At 42.6% G+C, this 23,103-nt stretch overlaps 1 protein-coding gene across 5 annotated transcripts in view; it reads right to left on the minus strand.

Moving 5' to 3' along the window:
* trpm6 (transient receptor potential cation channel, subfamily M, member 6) overlaps positions 1 to 23,103 on the minus strand; it is a 149,864-nt gene that overhangs the window by 23,180 nt on the left and 103,581 nt on the right. For 4 of the 5 annotated variants that reach the window (XM_067983082.1, XM_067983080.1, XM_067983083.1 and 1 more), the window contains 8 exons: positions 19,828 to 19,960; positions 14,283 to 15,484; positions 10,642 to 10,754; positions 8,807 to 8,939; positions 7,721 to 7,821; positions 5,725 to 5,789; positions 1,544 to 1,566; positions 607 to 657 (listed from right to left, as the gene is read on the minus strand). In XM_067983082.1, the coding sequence (XP_067839183.1) occupies positions 607 to 657; positions 1,544 to 1,566; positions 5,725 to 5,789; positions 7,721 to 7,821; positions 8,807 to 8,939; positions 10,642 to 10,754; positions 14,283 to 15,484; positions 19,828 to 19,960 (1,821 nt within the window). The remainder of the gene's footprint in view (positions 1 to 606; positions 658 to 1,543; positions 1,567 to 5,724; positions 5,790 to 7,720; positions 7,822 to 8,806; positions 8,940 to 10,641; positions 10,755 to 14,282; positions 15,485 to 19,827; positions 19,961 to 23,103) is intronic. The other variant, XM_067983081.1, reaches the window with a different exon arrangement.

Consider the following 23,103-nt stretch of genomic DNA (forward strand, 5'->3'; position numbering starts at 1 on the left):
CCTTTGCAGCTGCCACAGGCTGACAGCTGCAACATGTCCATTTCAGCTGGGAGTGTTTCCCCCAGTATGGGAAACAGTCCCAGTTGTCTATAAAATCCCTCCCCTCCTCACATAATCCCTTAATCAGGTCAGTTAATGACCTGAAATACCTATGTAAATACTTTTAAGTGGCATCCCACTGGCTTTAATTGCCTGTGGAATTCCCACCTGCGGGGGCTGCGCGCGCACGCCGGCGCGTCTGTGGGGAACCTGGAAGTGGGCGGGTTGGAGCCGGGCTCCGGACCCGCTCCGGGATTCCCCGATTTTCGGAGCCCCCCCCCCGCCAGGAACGCAACCCAATAGCGGGTGCTAAAATGAAGCCCATAGTGTATTGGCACTGTCTGAAACTGCGATTTGGAAGTGAAGTCTCTATAGAAACCAGTTACTTAACATATCATACACATACATAATACAGAACATAGTTATTAACAAAAATAGTATTAGATACTGTGTAATTTAATGTAGTCTTATCTCACAAACTTTGTGCAGGGAACAATAAAAACCTTATTTGGTGAACTCCGAATAGATAACCTGCGATTGTATGAATTGTGTTCACTCTTTCCTTACCAGAGTAATGATAGTTCAGATCCTGTGAAGTTTTAAATGAGGTACCAAATCCTGAAACAAAATACATCCTGATTATCAAGAGATAAACATCAAGACAGGAACATCATTCTTTTTTAAATTTAAATATATATTTTTTCTAGATAAAGTTATTCCTCTCTTCTCCCTTCAGTAGATTTCAATTTCTACAATTACTGTAGCTCTTCCTAGTGGAACAATCTATGACAAGGTCTTCTCCACAACTGACATATCGGCCCCGATTTTAATGGGGGGCGGGTTCGGTGCGCGTGATCCCTGAATCGGCCGTCGAGCTGTGGAGTCTGGGGTCGTGAAGGCCCTCATTTGCATGACTTCTCCCAGAGTCCTGCCCGAACCCGGCCAGATACACTAACTGGTCAGTGGGCAGGTGTGGGAATTTGGCGGCAGGTGGCTGCAGCCTGGGACGGGGCGGCCCAAGGCTTCTCCTACTCCTCTTTTGTAATAGAGCTGATGAGGTAATTCAGAGATAAACGTGATTTTGTCCAGAAATAAAAGAATTTTGAAAATCATGTTGCTTCTGGGGAAAATTGAGTAGAATAGCACAACAGCAGCCAGGACAGAAGTCTGGAGTCAGCAGGGAGAGGGCAGCATGTCTGGTTCAAATAGTTTTTTTGCCCAATCTAGGGAAGTTGAACTGACTACCTAGTCTGATTACTGAGCTGGTTTTGAGCAGCTGTAATATAGTGGAGACAGATCAGAGAGAGACTGTCACACAGTCCTACTTGGGCCTTGCTTTCAGAGAGAATGATTTTTCTGATTTTATATGTAACTACCTGTAATTTGAGCAATGACAAATCACTATCCTCAATCATTATTATAAAAATTATATAAGTGGGATTCACTGCAACTATATATTGTATATTCAACATTCAAAAGATTTAGCACAAAGCCTACTACTTACCATCAATAACACATGAATTTGACCTGTAGGGGGTGGAAGCAACAGCACATAGTCACACACTGAAATACTGAAAGTACATCAACCTACATTTCTATTGTGCTCCTCTCATAAAAAAAAATTTTAGAGCTCTTTACAGGCCAGAAGAAAAGGGTTATTTTAACAGGCCTTTGAGTATTATCTCACCATCACACCCTAAGATATTGAAAGTAACATCACACTGTTACACCCTGAGACATTGGACACACTGTCACATTCTGATATTGAACATACCATCACACAGAGGTATCCTGATACATTGAAAGTACCATCGTACCTGAGATACTGATAATGTCATAGGCCAGGAGATTCCCCGGATCTGCTCCCCCTCTGCTGGTACTATGGCAGAAACCCCATTTACCCACATAAACAGGGTTTCCACCGCACCTCCAGCAAACTAACGTCGGCAGAGTGGGAGCAGCTCCAAGGAATTTCCAGCCTATAAAAGCACGGAAAGTATCACAGTCAGCTCCGGGACACTGAGGCAAGCTGAAAGGTGAGGAAGGGCCAATTTCTCTTTGGGCCCATCATTAAAAGTAGTAACCAAAACAAAAATGGAAATAAATCAGGAAGGCTGGTGAACAGCCAATAGTTCAACCACTTCCCTAGACTCCCAGACTATGGCTATGTACTATCAGTTTTCTATAGGAAAGTAAAATCATACACATACCACTAGGTAATTTCTACACCTAATTATAAGTGGAAAGTAATGTTAGCACTACCAGTAGAACCATTCCTTGCTGACATCAACGGGAACAACTGTTGGTTTGCCTGCTCTAGCTGCAGCAAGAAAAATGGTATAACTGGGCTTGTGATAGATCCTGCTCACTGTGTCATTTACTTTGTGATGAAACTTTATTTGTAGTTGACTATTTGAATGATCACATCAAGAAACGGTCCGCCCTGAAATCTGTTGTAAATATAAAAATGCTTTATTTTGTGGCCACCTCTGAATAGCTGAGCTGCACGGTACTGAGATTAAAGATAACATATTGCAGAAGCAATATAACGTTGGAAAACTCAGCCCGTGAAGTGATGTTTAGACACAGTACTTTATTGTAGCTGAGGCTACAAATCAAATGTATCGTGCGAATAGAGAACGCAGCAGAAGCCAGTGATTTACACAAAATAAAACATTCTGTTGCCGCTGCTATAACACAGTGTGCACCTGCAACACATGGGAGTTGTGCAGCAGGTGGTTTATTTTCCTTGACCCAGTGCTTGCCAACATTATAAATGGTTTCTCTTCACTCCACTTCATACTGCTGTCATCGCTCCAATCCTCACAAAGCCCGCCCCATGACCATTCTGACCTCTCCGGCCACATTTCTAACCTTCCTTTCCCCCTTACGATCCTTGAATGTATCTATGCCACCCAGTTCTGCGCTAACCTTACCTCAAATCCGTTCGAATCCCTTCAGTCCGACTTCCTGCAAAGAGTACTATGATTGCCCTGGTCAAAGCCACCGATGATTGAAATGGTACACATTTGCCTTCTTTGCCCTCTCTGCAGCATTCAACATGGTCAACCAATCCACTGCCTCTCTTGCATGATGGGACCGGCCTCACTTGGGGTACTCCCAAGGTTACTCCAGTGTAACCTTGGGAGTACCCCACGGTTCACCCTTTTCTTTGTTTACATGTCGTCCTCAGTTGCATGATCCATACATATAGGGTCAGCATCCACACATACACTGATGATGCCCAGCTGTGTTTCTCCATCACCAGCCTCAACCCCATGGCTATATCTGTGTTATCACATTGTTTGTCTAACATCAAATTGTGGATACGTCATATTATTTCTGTAACTGCAACCAACTTACTTTGCTTCCACCCAAAATTCCTTGACTCATCCCCCTACCCACTGCTCACTTAGAATGAATCAAATGGTGTGCCACTTTGGTGTTCTGTTCAACCATGATTTAGGAGAGGTTGAGTAGATTGGGACTCTACTCATTGGAGTTCAGAAGAATGAGAGGCGATCTTATTGAAACATATAAGATTGTGAAGGGACTTGATCGGGTGGATGCGGTAAGGATGTTCCCAAGGATGGGTGAAACTAGAACTAGGGGGCATAATCTTAGAATAAGGGGCTGCTCTTTCAAAACTGAGATGAGGAGAAACTTCTTCACTCAGAGGGTGGTGGGTCTGTGGAATTTGCTGCCCCAGGAAGCTGTGGAAGCTACATCATTAAATAAATTTAAAACAGAAAGAGACAGTTTCCTATAAGTAAGGGGAATTAGGGGTTACGGGGAGCAGGCAGGAAATTGGACATGAATTTAGATTTGAGGTTAGGATCAGATCAGCCATGATCTTATTGAATGGCGGAGCAGGCTCGAGGGGCCGATTGGCCTACTCCTGCTCCTATTTCTTATGTTCTTATGATCTGAGCTTCAAATCCCACATCCTATCCCTCTACCATATTAACTCTCCATAATGGCATTTAGTTCAATTTTTGAATAACCCCAATGCCCAGTAGACTATTCGAAATGTTTATCATTTTTTGATTAACAGGCCTGATTTCAGCCACAGGTAAGGCTTTGAAATACAGCTCAGACTTTTAGGATGAACGTTTCCTCTGCTTGTAAGGGCCCTATGTGAAATGAGTTTGGTTAGTCTCAACCTAGCTCCTAGGGGGCATGGGCTCCAGGATAAAACTGTCACTAATTCTGCACTAATTGACTGTCTCGATGCGAGGAGCCACAGAATAAATGATGTGAGACCTGTGAAAATATTACATTTATGCTCCTCTGAGGTTTAGGGGTTGAAATATATTACTGGGACAGAGTAGATGGAGTTTTATTCTACATCTAACTGTGCTGCACCTCACCTCCATAACATTGTCCACATCATCCCCACCACCACTGAAACCCTTATCCACATTTTGTAGGTGATGTGGTCGACCCCTCTCAGTGAGGCTGCCAATTATGATTATTCAAAAATACAATTAGATGCAATAATGGGAAAGTTAATGTGTTAGAGGGATAAAGCTCAATGGGCTAAATGGTCTTTTCTCATTTCTGACTTTTCTCGTAGCAAAAAATAAAAATGTAAAACTAAAGCTCCTCCAATGGTTTATTGGGTAAGTACACTGCCTGATGTAGCACTGAGTCATGCAGACCAAGAAGGTTCCAGATTCAATCCTCCATCTGTGCTGAGTCAATTGATCTCAGGCAGGGTAGTGGTTGGAATGCTACAATAGGCCTCCCTGGGCTAAGAAGGGGTGAAAGAAAAATCAGATAGGATTTCTATTGCCGATTACAATGACCCCTGCGCACATGTGGACTTTATGTGAGGACAGGATTGGTCAGATAGCCTGCTGACACTCACTTTCTAGGCTTACACATAAATAAAGGGTGCTCGGTCAATATACCAGAATACTGCCTGGCACCTGCGGAGCTATACCCAAACGTGAATCAATGCCTCCAGGGTAAGGGGGAGAAACTAAAAGCACACAGAATTAGTACTTTTTTCAATTACCCAATCAAACCCCAAAGCATTTTATTTTAACGACTCATCATCTTTACTAAAGTTAGTTTGGAACTGACAGTAACTATATGCCGCTTATAACCCAGGTTTTTATACTAACAAATCGGTAAGCTATGGATGGGAGATATACCACAGCAACAGAGAAAAACAAAACAGCAGTACACACTGATCCCTTAAAGGAGCAACGCTCCTAAACTAGCATTGGTAGCAGGAGAATATCTACATTTATGATCCTGCCACCAACAATTGTTGTATGTAAAGTACCTTGGTGTGATTTATATTAAAAATGTAACCTTTAAGTTACATTTGGCAGCCAGCTCCCATTTCTCCATATAATAATACATTTTAAAAAAAATTAGTATTGATATAGTACCTTGTCATGAGCAAACATTTCAAAGCACTTCATACAATGAATCAGTTTTGAAGGCCAGTCTTAATGCAAGCAAACTATTGGATTGCAGTGACTGTTGATATGTAATGTGACCTAGTGTTGTTTGGCAGGTAGGAACTGTTGGAAATTTTTTTAAATTGAAGTATCTGCCAGAGGAAAAAGGGTATCATATTAAAGAAAAGTCATTTCTGCCCTATTAATAAAAGTGGTCACCTATATAGTATCAAAGTGGGCTGATAATATTGAAAATCACTGAAATACTCACGAGGATTTCCTACTTAGGTTACTTTCGTTACTTCTACTCTGCCAAAATGAACCTTCAGCCAAATCCTGAAAATTGAGAAAGGCTTCCATTAACTCGGTTTTATACATCATGGAGTAAATTTTTTCATTCTGTTTATCTTTACTAATCAGAAGTTGTCGTGGACAACTCGGTTTACACAACACCGAGTACTAGCTGAGGGACACAACCAGCCCACAAATCCAACAGCACAGAAAAAGAAAATAGTAAGATTCAGAAATGTTTGTCTTGCATCATACACTAACTATTTAACAGATTGTATTAAAGATGGGAAAGAAAGGTTTTCTCATCAACTGGAGAGCAGTCACCCCGAAGGATGAATATTTATGCCGAGCTTTTTTAAAATATATTTCAAAAGATAGCAGGCAATTATTGTTAGTTGCCACTTTTTTCCTGACAAGTCCCTCATGCCTCTTGGCTCCCAAATGATAGTTAAATATTTGGATGCAAAATCTACTTGCATGACCTTTCATGAACAACTGAAAATATAGGGGCTGGAATTCCTTGGCTGTTCCAGCAGACTCCCGCTGTAACTCCAGTGGAATGGCAGCAAACTCTGCCTGGACCCAGATACATTGCGTCGACTCTTGCACAGCAATTTCTTGTGGCTTTCTTTAGGAACACAGCCTCAGCGCACCTCAAGCAAAGCCATTGATGTGAAGGGAGCTGGAACTCCCTACACTGGGAGTTCCTGAGTCTTTGGCCTCACGGGAATCCAGAGTAAGTTTGGAGGCTGGTACACTTAAGGGAGACAAGCCGTAAAGGCTTTCTAAGGAGCCAAAGTGGGCCCCACCTGGAGTGGGAGGGCAGGGTCCAGGGCAGGATTGTAGCTTGGATCCCCAAAGGTGGCAAGGTCAATTTTAAAAAATATTTATAACTGGTAAGCAGGCAACTTCGGGCGAGAGTAAACGTTTCCCAGGCACCAAGCACACTCCCCACCCCCAAGACAGGCACCTCTTGCTGGTCTTTCCAGCCTATGGGGCAAGGTGAGCACCCGAGGAGTGCCTCCAATGGAACGGGCACCTGCTGGGGGGTAATGTAAATTAGATGCCCTCCCCTTTACCCCACATACTCTGGCAGGTTCTCTCCTTACTTGATGTACAATTACATATATTTCCAGCAGAGGTCCCCAGCTAATGATAAGGAGCAGGAAATTGTGACAGATTTTCCCCCTATCTTCCCCAGGGACACCGAGGACGATTGTCGCACCCTGACTGCTATTCTAGCTGAGACCGGGGTGGGGGGGGGGTAATTTTAACCCCCAAGAACAGGTGAGCTGGGGGCGGGTGGATAGTAGTAATAGTTGAATTCTTCAGCAGGTCTGCATCCCTGCTCCAACGTGCCGACTTCCAGGTTTAACCCAGTTAGGATAGGCGAGAAGGGCCGGATCCATGATGTGAGTGCCTTTATTGCACTACTTGTGGGCCAGGAGGAGCAAGAGTGCTTCATCCAGGCCCAACAAGCTCACCTGGCGCAATCGGACCCCCGTGATCGGCCAACACCCCACCTCCATGATGGACCCCCACCCCCTGATGGTGGACCCCCCCACATCCGACCCCCCCACCGATGGCCAACTCTCCCCCCACCCCCCGATGGCCAAGACACCTCCATTCCTCCAACTGCTCCAATCTTCTGCTGACCTGATCACCTCCCGGCCTGCGATGTCCTCCACGACTACCTCCAATCCCCCCACCCCCCCACGATGTCTTCCATGGCCAATCCCACCTCCCCCATGTACTCCACGGTCCACGATCTTTCCCTCCCTTATCTCTGATTCCTGCCCAGCAGCCAGTCAACCTGTCAATCAGGCTGGCTGCCAGATGCGAAACCCGGAAGTAACATTTTTATGCAAATAAAACTAATTCGTTCCCAGTTGTGTGAAGAAAAGCTACAAATCTAATTTGTCCACAGTAAGTCACATGGTTTGTTGTTCATTAAAACATGCACAACAATACATCACCTCAAATGGTGTCCTCAAAACGTCACCGTACGGCTTTGCTATTGAGTTGGCATCTTGATCATGAACTTTTTGATTTGAACAACTGATTGCCTCATAACCTGCTGAAGCAAAGCACAGGGCAAGAATTTCAGTGTTGTAGACCTCCATATATAGTGACCTATGTTACCGGAGCCGGCTTCCGAACCTGAATGGGATTTCTGCGATTTTCAGAGCCCCCCCCCCACCGCCCCCAACGCACCCACAATTTCCCAAAAAAATTGAGCCCAAAGTCTCTAAGTGGTAGTCTAACTCTTTACTGAAAGAACTCGCAGAAACAAACCTTCAACAAATAAGCATTCCATATTCCATGTGCTATACATTTACCATGTATTTACATATAAGGTGACCTGTGCATAAGACAATCCCCAAAAATCCACTTAATGCAAAAAATTCATGTCCCTCACATAAAATGGGGTTGGAAACCTAAGGAGATATAATCCATAAAAAAGACCATTACATTTAGCTCAAAAATGAGACAAAAAATTCTACTCTTATAGATGCGTACGTGGTCGATTGAGTAAGGTCAGGTGAGCCAAAGATCAGAATCGAGGTCAAGAAGGGACACCAAACTACTTCGGATTGGAGGCGACCAGGGAGTCATCCTCAGTTAACCTGGCTATATCAGATCAGTAACGATCCAATGGAACTCTCTGATGCTTGGAATGAGGCCATACAGTCGATGGACCATCAATACTACCGCCCTCTGCTGTCTAAGAGTAATTGCTTGCTTGCTTGCTCTGCCTACGAATATGTGCAGTGCTCCCTCCTAACCAGAACAGTTAAAGTTCCAGCCAAGCAGGAGACAAGCAATGTAAAGATAGCTGAAACTTTAACTGCAGCTACTGGTCTTTGTTGCAATGCAAATGCACCCTAATTGACAAATTTTAAAAGAGCCACATCCTGGCAATAGGTCCTTATCACATTCATTATAATGGAAAAATAACACTCGTATAAGTCCTCGTTACCCAAAATTAATGTGATTACATAAGGTTTCATCTTCTATTAATCGTCCACTTTAACATGCAAGTGATCTGTAAAATAACATACTGATCTGGTTGAAAGTGGAGACAGTTAACCAGTTTTTGTTACATTCCTTCTCATCCATATTCTTCTCGCTTCCAGCATTGCTTTGTTGAGCTGAGTCAGAACTCTTCAGAGAGCACCCATCTACTGTGATTACCTGCAACAAACCACATTGAGCACTTTATTAGGTGAAACAAATACAGAAAGTTTACATTAGGGATAAACTCTCCAACCCCCATCTGCATATTCAATTCAGCACAACGTAAACTAACCACATTCCATCCAACTCAAAGCCAGCACTAGAGCATTAAAATAACCGTCAGTCAGTGGTATGAGTGAAAATCTGGTAAATATCACAAGAATTCTGTCAGTCCAGGTTCAGATTTCTTGCAGAACTGAGAATCCCAACGCTTTCCAAGAAATACAAGCCAGACTCAGTCAATCCAATCAGGTCATGATTGGCTCGGGTTTCTGTCTGGAGTCTGATTTTTATTAAAGTTGATGATGAAATGATATGACCCAGATGAGATTATCCACTGCATTGTTTCTTAATGCTGATGAAGGAATGTTTTATGCTGGTGCGTAAAAAATAGAAAAAATAAATGAAGTATGTCTGCCTTAATAGTTTTTAAGCCATTAGTCAAAGACTTAAAGGGGCATCACTGTCATAAAAAAGTGGCAAATTTTTACTATTTGCTTGCAACAGTGTAATATGACACATGCCATAACATATTTGGTTAGAAATTCAACAACGTTGCCCCCGTTGACGGGTGTAAAACAGGTGCAATGATGACATATGTAGCAGTGTGAAGGCCCTGCTTTGCACATGCGTCCAGGTCGCTGCTAAATTCGTTAAAGCCTTTTTTTAGGCAGCCCTAGTGGTCGCCTGAAATAAGCTTAGGCCTCATTTCAAAATGGATATAAGGGCCCTGCGCCTGTTTCATGATTAATCCACGTAATTCATCTGCCCAGAGCGGAGCAGGCACCATCAGCATTTCCTGGTCTGCAAATGACCTAAGCAGCGGTCCTGATCCTCCCAGCCCCATAAAAATAAACACAGACTTACCTGTGGGCTCCTCATCAGCTGGACTGCCAGCTGATAATGTGCAAAGCGTTCACAGCACTTGCTCCACCCAGTTGTGTCCTACAATGGCAAATGGGATTCTATGTATGTCATAGGTCCCCGTTTTGCATATTAAAACGGTCTGCTGCCTTACTCAGGCAGGCTCTCAGGCCATCCAGCGATAGACCCTTCCAAAGTTGGCATCGGACAGATCGGGAGCGGAAATGGGGTGGTAAGGTTTTCTCCACCATTTTAGAGACGCTACTGCCCTGTTTTCACCCAGCCATACCAGTGAAAATCATCCCCAATTTGTCCTACCTCCCTTACTGCACACATATGGCACTCTCCATTTGCACATCAACTGGCCCTGTGACCTTTCTGAGTGAGACTGCTAATACTAATGCTGCCGTAAGAAAGCACTTACCAGAGGTCACATGTTTTCCCTTGGAGTGGACAGAAATGAATGGAACAGGTCATTCTCATGCACCTCCTTGCAGCTGACTACAGAACAGTATTGACAAGGCTTGGAAGCAGGTTACCATGCCAATCTTTCAGTAAGGGATAGTGATGCATGTTGTGGGGAGGCCAATAGAAAAGGCATGTTCATATACTTTGCACAGGTAAAACACTCCAATACACACAACAGTGGTGTATGGCCCTTATACACAAAACCAGTATTTAGCACACTGGTAAACACTCCTGTATACAGATGTTAAAGATAAACAGTCTGTTTAAAATATACCACAGTATCTTTTTGGTTGTCACTAAGTGTACATCTTTATCGTCTCTTACCCACCGGTACTTGGAGCTTTGGAAGTTTCTTTTGTCCTCTGAACGATGCTTTCCCACCATTTCGTGACTTTGTTTTTGACCTCATTGAGTGGCAAAGCTGTGAAGATTTTGCAAAGGCTAAAGAGGGGAAGAATACCTACATTAAAGACTATATAGGACAGAATGAGATCTTGTGAGATGACTTCTAAACTTTGTCACAAGCAGGGCATAAAAGGATGGTCTGACCAATAAAAAGATGGGAGCCAGATGAAACCATGTTTAAGGCTCAAATTTTTCTTGAGGGCAATATGGATGCCACACATGACATAGACAGGTCTCTATTGATACAAGCACTGAAGATTATTTGTCATTTTTATAATGGGATAAATTCAGTGTACTGATTCCACAATACAAAGACTACAGCTTTACCATCATTTAGCTAAAAAAAGGAAACTAGAGTGAAGCTGTTTTGAGCCCAGATAAATTAATGTTGGATGAGACAAAACATTACATGATGCCAATATGGGGCCGATATCCTGGTTTTGTGGCAGTGGCAGCAAGATTGCTGCGCGTTCAGCACTTTATGCATCTACAGGGTTGTTGGTCAATGTCCCACTATATAGTGAGGTCATGTTTTAACATGATTTAACTCATTCAGTCACCTTGAAGCAGTGACCTTGATTATTTTACAATTGTACATTGTTTTTGAGCTGCCAGTTTTTTTTTTGGAGATATTGCAGATTTTTTAAAGCTGTTTGTCAGCTTTTCCAAGGTTTGTAGGTTGACACAAGTGAAGTGTGCTCACACTATGCCTACTTTTACAGCCTCTCACACTGTAAGTATGGTGTAACATCATAGAGCAATTATACACAGCACTCAGATAACTTCACTATGAAAATGCACAGGAAAGTCATATTTTTTGCAGGGCACCCTGTATTGGTATCATACCAATGTGCTTACACTGTACCCTTACACTTATTAAGCTATAAACACCAAACACACTACAATATGTTCATAGGCTTACGTAAGGTGGCTGGTTGGCTGGGCACTTGGGTGACACACAACTTCTCTCATCTTTCTCATTCCAACATATGTTCTCTTCTACCTACTTGCATGAGAAGGCTTTTTTGTGTTATTGACTAGTTTCTATGGGGAAATTAATTAAATCTCTGGTCTGAAAAAACAATGGGCTGGATTTTGCTGTAAAAATAACGGTGACTCTAACAGCACTCACCGTTATTCATGTGCAAATTGGACAGTAACTTCTGGCAACCGCACATGCGCAGTTAAATGCAGAAATACGGAAGTTGCTGGCTGAAATGCGATGCTCCTCCAAAAGCTGCACGAAAATGACATCTGGCTGTCTGGCTGCCCCCACCCCCCCCCCCCACAACCTGATAGATACGGACTAAACTCACCATCAATATTTAAGTCAAGTCGAAGTACCCTTTTAACAGTGTGGTAAGTCTTAATTACTGCCAATCAACTCTCTGGCACTGAAAATTAACTTTTACATGTGTGGAGTCTCATTCCTTCAGGTATTAATTATTGTTAAACATTAAAAATATATATATTTTTTTACTTTTCTTTCTGTCTCTTTTATCTCTGTCTCTTTATTCAATCTTTCTTTCCCTCTCTTTATTTTACTTTCTGTACCTATTTGACATTGAATTCACTATTCTAACTTACACTTCCTGTCCTGACTTTGCGCTGTTATTAACAATGCTTCAATCTGATTGTGGTGTCAGGGAAGCCATGACAGAACTGTGCAGTCTCCTGCAGCCAGACCTTGAAATCACTCTGAAGACAGTGACGGCTCTGTGTTATAAATTGGATAGCCAAGTGAAGTCCCCAATTAACACACACCACCTGTATCTCCTTAACCAATCAATCTGATTGGTTAAGGAGATACACAGCTGCTTGCCCTGTTCATACAGGTCCCAGATGCCCTGTAGAGGGTGCCGTGCTGTTTGGATCTCTAATTTATAGGAACTTGTCGTGCAAAAGCTCATAGAAAGTCAATGGGCAAATGTAAGTCTAATGAACGTCTGCCTCCGTTTGTTTGCCGCTCACAGCAAAATCCGGCACAATATATCTATCACCTGCATGACACAGCTGGCTGTGAGATTTGACAAATATCTCCTGATGATACTTGGAAACAACCAGTGGCAAAAAAATGAAGGCAGCAGTGACCTTGACAGCTACTGACAGGATGTTAATTGTATCATGTGATTTATATCAATTAGTGATAATTGTATTCAGGTGGTATGTGTTAATTGGGGACTCTCTTGTATCCTTTTTATATAAGAGCTTATCTAGGGTGTGGTGTATGTGCAAGGGTGATCTCTGTGAGTAAAGGCTTGGAAGCAACTGAAGACCAGTCTCTATCCTTCACTACTTGGCTATCCAATTTATAACACAGAGCCGTCACTGTCTTCAGAGTGATTTCAAGGTCTGGCTGCAGGAGACTGCACAGTTCTGTCATGGCTTCCCTCGTGAGTCATAATCCCTGCATGGAGCCTTCCTCAGACATGTCCATGTCTGATTGCTTCTGCCTGTATATGCTTGAGGCAGCATAAGGGTTACTCCATCTTGAATGCCTATGGTGTAAATGTAACTACTTTGCATGCCTTGTTTAATCCTCCAGAACCTGCAGATACACTGGTACACCCATAGGTGCTATTTAATCTCTATGCAATTTAGAGTCCCATTGCAAAGATCCACAGCTTGGGTGTTGCTTCCAAAGCTGGCATTTATTACCCATCCCTAAGAACTGAATGGCTCGCTAGGCCACTTGAGAGGGTGGTTAAGAATCAATCACATTGGAGTGAGATTGAAGTCATATATAGGCCAGACCAGGTAAGGGCAACCGATTTCCTTCCCTAAAGGACATTAGTGAACCACTTGATTTTTTTACAACAATCCGATAGTTTCATCGTCACTTTTACTAACAGGCTTTTTATTTCCAGATTTTTTTAAAAACTGAATTCAAATTCACCAACTGCCGTAGTGGGATTTGAACTAACGTTCTCTAGATTATTAGTCCAGGCTTTTGCATTATTAGTATCCTAACTACTGCACTACCATACCCCTTAAAATATGTAAAATATAAGTTCAAATGGTAGTATTTCTTATCCATGTTCCTTGGCATAGTCAAGCCTAATATTTATAGATGCCAAAGATTGTGGGTAATGGGCCAGGAAAAAAATACTTATTTCCTCCAGATGTCCATGTTTATGACAGAAACCCAACCATACAAAGCTACGGACTAAGCTGCTAGATGAAAATACATCCAGCACAAAGTCACTAATCTCCTCCCATCTTCACGACCAAAAGCTAAACCAATACATATGAAAGTACATGTCCACATTCACTACTTCCTTTAAATTACCATGGATTGGACAGGTGCATGCCACCTCCAATACCAGTCTTCCTACTTAGTATTGGGAATCAAATGGACCAATTCTCACAAGGCCACACACCTCCAGCGCCCATTAAAATATCCTGTTTCAGTACTTCAGCTAAAGCATTATTTACTGCAATGTTTGTCTGCATATTAACAACTCAAATGATGAAAAAAATCACTCTTAAGTTTAGCTTTTGGTTTCTTGAGGTTATAGACTTTTGCCCATTGGCAACATGACAAAATATAATCCGAATAAACACCTTTAATTTTACTTCCGCGCCACAGATTTTCTTCCTTCTGAATCTTGAACCTAAAGCTGTTCCTTCGGAAAGACCATCTGTTTCTTCTCAGTGGATTTATCCAATAGGAAATGCTGCTATATTTGTGCTTTGAGAAAGACTCCAAACTATCACTGCTATGTCCAGATCTGTCTGAGTTGTATGAGAAGGAGTGAGATGTTTTGACCTGAGTATGACATGTCCCATCATCCATACAGTTACAGTCAGTATTGAATAAAGAATGTACACACTTTTTATTTTGATTCTTCAAACTTGTACTGAAGATCCCTGGCTCATCTTCTTCATTGAATGCCCAGTTGACGTACCCACCTTCAATCTCTTCACTGTGACTATCTGATAATAGGGAAGCATCACTAACAATGGGAGAAGCTTGTGGGCTCAATGAAAGTTTATCTACCCTCCCATCAGTCCTCACAGGTGACAGATGAATAACATCCCATTGTTTCTCATGATGGTCTTCAGCCTCATTCTGGTCAGGGACGATCGTTTGAAAGCTAAATTGGACTGGTGTGCTGCATGGGCTCTTTTCTCGCTTCTCACCAATCGAGTTTAAATTGGTCAATGTCGGAGTGCTCGGAAGTGACATATTAAAACGGACTTCTGTATACTTAGGGCTTTCAAGAGACGAGGGGACTAAGAGTAACTGTCTATAATTATGAGGTGAAGTGGGCTCAGATGACACCTCTGACATGATAGTATCATCTTCCAACTCTTTTTGCTTAGAAAGCGTTTGGTCAATAAGTGACATCTGCTTGTTATCATCCTGCTTTTCTGATTCGGGTGATTCAGGTACAATGTTTGTATTGTGATAACATATTGACGGCTTTTGGCTGTTCGTTAAGTTCCGAAGCAGTGAAGGTGGGGTGCTATAATAATTTTGCTTCGCTTGAATCTCAACAGAAAAATTGTCCAAGGGATTCAGGTGGATCACGTTGCTCCAGCTATGTGGCAGCTTTCGAAAGTCACTGTTTTCTGTGTTGTTCCCTAGGAATGCTTCATCCACTTTTAAACTATCTACAGCGGAGATCACTTTCAGAGTGTCCACAGTCAGGGCTGAGAGGTCCTGCAGATGTCCAAGCTGGCTGTCCAAAGAGTGCAGAGATTCCTTAATGTAATACACTTTCTCATTTACTTCTTTCAAGTGCATAGCCATTTCTTCAACTCTAGAAAATAAGACATATTTTAGCCATTTTGTTTCCTTAAGTTTACCACATTTTCTGAAACAGCCAACTAAGAATCTCCTGCTGAAGCGCCTTGGGACGTTTTACCATGTTAAAGGTGCTATATAAATGCAAGTTGTTGTTGGATCTGAATCCGCCAATCTTCTCTAATGGATGATAAGTCCAATGGCAGAGGTTTTCCAGTTACACCCCAATCAGAGATTTAGCCTGCCTGCAGCACCAATTCAAGAGACAAAACTAACTTTAATGGTAGTTTAAATGTTCTTGTTTCAAACATTTTTCTAGTATCTATCATGCCTTGCTATATCTCTACTGCTTCAAAACCTCCCCCCAAAAAATTACCCCTTTGACTGTATATGCAGTCAGCTCCCCTATTTCCTGTCTGTTCTTTCTGAAAAACACCTTGAGATTTTTTTTGACTTGAAAGGCACTTTATGAAAAGTATATTGTTGCTACACTATATAGACTGAGGGATGTTTGAGAGTAAGCAATAAAGTAGTAGGTTACAAAAATCTGTAGACGTTCCAACATATTCCCACCATGACTTCAACGGGAGTAGGTCAGAACAGTTGGAAACTAGGCCGAGGCCTGGATACATCAGGTTCTGATCTGGCGGTGAACCTTCCGGAATGGGCTTGTGATGACGGAAACTTCACCTGCCCCTTAGAAGACCATTGACATAAGCGGAGCGGGGCCAAGGCAGTAACTCCCTACACTGGGAATTCCTGCACCCTGAGCCTTCAGAGGGACCCTGCATATAGTCAGCAGAGGCACACCTGGTCAGACCAGTCACACTTGCTGGCCCACTAGCAGACATGGGGACCACCGGGGTCCAGGCTGTAATTGAGGCTTTGAGCCAGAAAGATTTTTGCAGGATTTGAACCTGAATGTCTGGTTCTTGTGGTTTGGTGCTACACCAGGCAGTGCCATTCATAGTATCATAGTTGGTACAGCACACAAGGAGGCCATTCGGCCCATCATGTCTGTGCCAGCTCTTTGAAAGAGCTATCCAATAAGCCCCATTGCCCTACTCTTTCCCCATGGCCCTGTAACTTTTTCCCTTCAAGTATTTATCCAATTCCCTTTTGAAAGTTACTATTGAATCTGCTTCCACTATCCTTTCAGGCAGTGCATTCCAGATCATTACAACTCACTGTTAAAAAAAATTTCCTCATGTTGCCTCTGGCTCTTTTGCCGCTCACCTTAAATCTGTGTCTTTTGGTTACTGACCCTTCCGCCAACTGGAAACAGTTTCTCCTTATTTACTCTATCAAAACCATTCATGATTTTGAACACCTCTATTAATAAAGTCCAGGATCCCATATCCTTTTTAACAGCATTCTCAACTTGTTGTGCCACCTTCAAAGACTTGTGTATGTGCACCCTGAGGTCTCCCTATTTCTGCACCCCCTTATTTAGTTTATATTGCCTCTCCTTGTTCTTCCCACCAAAATGTATCACTTCTTCATGTTAAATTTCATCTGCCGTGTGTCTACCCATTTCACCAGTCTGACTATGTACACCTGAAGTCTGTTACTATCCTCCACATTGTTTACTACATTTCTGAGTTTCGTGTCATCTCCAAACTTTGAAATTATACCCTCTATACCCAAGTCCAGGTCATTAATATATATCAAAAAGAGCAGTGGTCCTAATACCGACCCCTGGGGGACACCACTGTATACTTCCTTCCAGTCTGAAAAACAACCGTTCACCACTATTCTCTGCTTTCTGTCCCCTAGCCTATCCACGTTGCCACTGTCTCTTTAATCCCACGGGCTTTAATTTTGCTAACAAGTCTATTATGTGGTACTTTATCAATTGCCTTTTGAAAGTCCATATACACATCAACCACATTACCCTCATCAACCCTCTCTGTTACTTCATCAAAGAACTCGATCAAGTTAGTCAAACATGATTTTCCTTTGACAAATCCATGCTGACTTTCATTCATTAGCTCGTACTTTTCCAAATTCGTCCAGGATTATTGTCTCCAAAAGTTTCCCAACCACCGAAGTTAGGCTGACTGGCCTGTAATTGCTGGGTTTATCCCTCTCCCCTTTTGTAAACTTGCAATCCTTCAGTCCTCTGGCACCGTCCCCATATCTAAGGAGGATTGGAAGATTGTGGCCAGAGCCTCCGCAATTTCCACCCTTACATCCCTCAATAACCTAGGATGCATCCCATCTGGACCAGGTGACTTTTCTAATTTGAGTACTGCCAATCTTTTAAGTACCTCCTCTTTATCTATTTTTATCCTACCCAATATCGCTACTACCTCATCCTTTACTGCTACAATGGGAGCATCCTCTTCTCTAGTGGAGACAGATGTCAAGTATTCATTTAGTACCTCAGCCATGCCTTCTGCTCCACAAGAAGATCTTTTTTGTCCCTAATTGGTCCCACCTTTCCTTTCATTACCCTTTTACTATTTATATGTTTATAAAAGACTTTTGGGTTTCCTTTTATGATAGCCGCTAATCTATTCTCATAGTCTGTCTCTGCCCCTCTTATTCCCTTTTTTAGATCTTCTCTGTACTTTCTGTATTCAGCCTGGTTTTATATTGTATTATGAGCCTTACATTCGTCATAAGCCTCATTATTCTGTTTCATTTTAGTCTCTATATCTTTAGTCATCCAGGAAGCTCTAATTTTGGATGCCCTTCCTTTCCCACTTGTAGAAATGTGCCTAGTCTGTACCCAAACCAACTCCTCCTTGAAGGCATCCCACTGTTCAATTACTGTTTTGCCTAACAACTTTTGATTCTAATCCACCTGGACAAGATCCCTTTTTAACTCACTGAAATTAGTCCTCCTTCAGTTAAGCATTTTCACATTGAATTGTTTCTTGTCCTTTTCCATAACTATTCTAAACCTAATGATATTATGATCACTGTTCCCCAAATGCTCCCCCGCCGGAACATGCTCCACTTGCCCCACTTCATTACCCAGAACTAGATCCAGCACTGTTTCCTTCCTGGTTGGGCTGGAAACACACTGTTTCAGAAAGTTCTCTTGTACACATTTCAGGAATTCCTCCGCCTCTTTGCCCTTTATACGTTACTGTCCCAGTCTATATTGGGATAATTGAAGTCCCCCATTATCACTACGCTATAGTTCTTTCATCTTTCTGTAATTTGCCTGCAAATTTTCTCCTCTATAATCCTTCCCACTATTTGATGGCCTATAGCATACACCCAGTAGCTTAATAGCTCCTCTATTGTTCCTTAATTCTAACCAAATAGATTCTGTATTTGACCCCTCAATTACATCATTCATTTCCAGTGCTATAATAGTTTACTTTGATCAATACTGCCACTATTCTGCCATTATTCGATAGTTCATCCAGGAACCATGAGACGACAGTGCGATAGTTTTATTTCCTACAAGATCTATGCTCACTGCCTTTCAGTGAAAATGCTTTGTGCTGTGATCTGAGATAAAATTTAATTTCACCACCAAGAGAGAAAAAAAACATCGTGTAAGAATAGTTGCACATGCAATATGCTTTTTTGAATACCAAGAGGAATAATATAGAGGACAGTTTTTGAATTCATCTGAAGGGTGTCAGGGGCAGAAGTGGTTCACATGTGGCGCCAGCCAGTGTCCATACTGGTGATAGCTCTGCCTTTACAAAACTTGGAATAAACAAAACCCACCAAAAGGTTTTTAACTACTTAAAGGTTTTGTTTCAAAAAAATAAAGTTCACCAGCTAGAATATGTTCAACAAGAGAAACTTGTTTTTAGTCTCACAATGTGCAGTAAGCTTGTCCACAAGTTAACTTAAAACTCATACACGGGGACTGGATAGTGCACCTTGGGATGTTTTACTACATTAAAGGCGCTATATAAATGCAAGTTATTATTGTTGATGTTGTTGCAATGGGTTAGCACACGGCCCTTTCACCTTTGAGACATGGATTTAATCTAGCCCAGACTGATGGATGAAAATTTCCTCTCCTTGTTGCCAGTAAGGGCCTACATGAATGATCTAGAGTCTCAATTAAGTTCATAATAGGCACAGGCTTAAAGCACAAAACTGCCCTATTTCAGCACCACATAAGGACACTGGAAGAATGCCTGGTGTGAAGATTGGAAGTATCATAATGGTGCAGTAGAGGGTGTTATTCTGAGGATGAGTCAAGGCACATTTTTGGGGCAGAGTTGAGTGAGCATTACTCTGCAGTTAGCTATACTATACCTGACCTGGGAGTGCTTGATGCTGACACTGGGTGAAAAACGTTCCCAGTACTGACATTCCTCACCTTAATGAGTAGAAAACTTACCAATAATACAATAAATCAGGAAACTGCTGCAGATTCACCTTTCAGTTGTTACTCTAATTCTTTCATTGTCACTTGAATGAAGATTTTCATTCTTCTCATGAAAGTATTTCTCAACACATAACTCTTCAAAGTCATGAAGCTTTTTCAACTCTTCCTTACTCAGATACAATTCTGTTCAAAACAAAATAGTGATTTTTCACTTATTTACTAAATTGATTAAATATTCGGCATCAAACAGGTGATTCTTCTTTTTTGAAGGTATTTATTATTTTCTTTCTCTCACGGTCTTCCGATGCATCTTATGCATCATGCATCTTATGCCATTGCTGGTGATGTGGCAGCTAGACGACCTGCTCCAGGTCTCTAACCATGCTGCTCTATAGACAGCTGCAAGGACTTACTCTGACTGTCCCACCCTATGGGCAACAACTAGTTTTCCCTCAATGGGGGTAATTTTTAGTTTGGGCGCAAGCAGAAAGTTGGCGGGTGCCGAACGGCTGCCCGTTATATGCCCCGCTTGATGTACCTTTCCATTATAGAATCATAGAACCATAGAATGGTTACAGCATAGAAAGAGGCCATTCAGCCCCTCGAGCCCATGCCGGCTCTTTATAACAGCAATCCAATTAGTCCCATTCCCCCCGCTCTTTCCCCGTAGCCCTGCAAATTCTTTCCCTTCAAGTATTTATCCAATTTCTTTTTGAAAGCCATGATTGACTCTGCTTCCACCACCCCTTCAGGCAACACATTCCAGATCATAACTACTTGCTGCGTAAAGAAGTTTTTCCTCATGTTGCCTTTGGTTCCTTTGCCAATCACCTTAAATCTGTGTCCCCTGGTTCTCGACCCTTCCACCAATGGGAACAGTTTCTCTTTATTTACTTTATCTAAACTCTTCATGGTTTTGAACACTTCTATCAAATCTCCTCTCAACCTTCTCTGCTAGAAGGAGAACAACCCCAGCTTCTCCAGTTTATCCATGGAACCATTCTAGTAAATCTTTTCTGCACCCTCTCTACGGCCTTCACATCCTTCCTAAAGTGCGGTGCCCAGAATTAGACACAATACCCCAGTTGTGGCCGAACCAGCGTTTTATAAAGGTTCATCATAACTTCCTTGCTTTTGTACTCTATGCCTCTATTTATAAAGCCCAGGATCCTGTGTGCTTTTTTAATTGCTTTCTCAACCTGTCCTGCCACCTTCAAAGATTTGTGCACATATCACTTCGCACTTTTCTGCATTAAATTTCATCTTTTTTTTATTAGTTCATGGGATCTGGGCATCGCTGGCAAGGCCAGCATTTATTGCTCATCTCAAATTGCCCTTAAGGTGGTTCTGAGCCGTCTTGTTGAACCGCTGCAGTCCATGTGGTGAAGCTTCTCCCACAGTGCTGTTAGGTAGGGAGATCCAGGATTTTGACCCAGCGACAATGAAGGAACGGTGATATATTTCTAAGTCAGGATGGTGTGTGATTTGGAGGGGAACGTGCAGGTGGTGTTGTTCCCATGTGCCTGCTGTCCTTGTCCTTCCAGGTGGTAGAGGTCGCGGGGGAGGTGCTGTCAAAGAAGCCTTGGCAAGTTGCTGCAGTGCATCCTGTAGATGGTACACACTGCAGCCACTGTGCGCCGGTGGTGAAGGGAGTGAATGTTTAGGGTGGTGGATGGGGAACCAATCAAGCGGGCTGCTTTGTCCTGGATGTTGTCGAGCTTCTTGAGTGTTGTTGGAGCTGCACTCACCCAGGCAAGTGGAGAGTATTCCATCACACTCCTGATTTGTGCCTTGTAGATGGTGGAAAGGCTTTGGGAAGTCAGGAGGTGAGTCACTCACCACAGTAATACCCAGCCTCTGACCTGCTCTTGTAGCCACAGTATTTATGTGGCTGGTCCAGTTAAGTTTCTGGTCGATGGTGACCCCCAGGATGTTGATGTTGATCTGCCATGTGTCCTCCCATTCCACCAGCCTGTCTATATCCTCTTGAAGTCTATTACTATCCTCCTCACTGTTTACTACACTTCCAAGTTTTGTGTCATTTGCAGATTTTGAAATTGTGCCCTGTACACCTAAGTCCAAGTCATTAATATATATCAAAAAATCCACTGAAGTCACTGGATCTGCAGCTGCTAGTTTTCCACCCATGCCTAAAATGAAAATAAAGCCCAATATATTGCTTTTGGCTGTAGCTTTAACAATGGTCTCATCACCCAAATAAGAGGAGCTACAGCACCAGACACCACCGCTGTTAATATTGTTCTTAGATCCAGATGAATTTAGATCCCTAATCTCTTCTTCTGAGGAAGTGTTATTAATGTACACAGAAAATGCTGTCTCACTCTTTCATGATTGAACATAAATATATTGATGGCCTTAAATGATCTCAGTATAAAGGTCTCATCAAATATACAGTCTTCTTTCTACCTCTTTGGTTACAACTAACTTAATTGTGTTGCTTTACACAAATGCTTGCTTTGTTACAGTGTCCAAAGAATTGTCCACTCTCTAACTTGGCAAAAGTAGATTCCAATTGTCTCCAGGACAGATTACTTCACAAACTTTCTTCACATATTCTCAATTGAGAATTCATTCATGGAGCACCCTTCAATGTCCAGTAGATGGCACCAAACTAACAGCAGTGGTGGTATGGCTGATTAGCAGTACTTTTTTACACATTTTGCAGATCAACTGAAATGGTTAAAGTCACGGGTCGAGAAAATCTGCAGCTATTCCGGTATTCTCCCAATGTAACTTCAGTGGGGATCTGTTGGAATGGCTGGAAACTAGGCTGGGACCCGAAAACACCGGGTTCCAGCCTTGCACTGAAAAATTCAGGATAGCCTTGCGGGAGAGAACCACATCCCGCCCCTTATAAACCCTACGTCATGAGTCCCCATGTCCTGGGCCTTCAGCGTATGGTCGGTAGAGGTGCACTAGGTCAGACCGAGCATAAATCCAGCCCCACAGGCGGCTGTGGGGACCACCTAGGGGCCCAGAGCGGGATTATGGTCTGTGCCCTCAAAACAAAAGGGGCACTTACTTTTAAAAAAATTAAAATCAGTCCCCCTAAGAGAAGGGGCCAAGGAGGCACCTTTTAGTCTTTCTGGCAAGGGCTCAGACAATGCCTTCCCTTCCTAGGCCGGCCTCTCTTTACGAGGAAGCTCCTGCCCTTTCACTGACACCTCATCACAGTGCAGTAGTTCAGATTATGGGGGTAATTTTCACTTTGGGTGAGGGAGGAAAATTTGTGATTGCGGATCGGCCGCCCATTATGCATCCCACTCGATTTTCCTTTCCAACATGTAAAGGATCGTAGGCGCACA

This window comes from Heptranchias perlo, chromosome 4, assembly GCF_035084215.1.
Source record: "Heptranchias perlo isolate sHepPer1 chromosome 4, sHepPer1.hap1, whole genome shotgun sequence".
NCBI classification, from domain to species: domain Eukaryota; kingdom Metazoa; phylum Chordata; class Chondrichthyes; order Hexanchiformes; family Hexanchidae; genus Heptranchias; species Heptranchias perlo.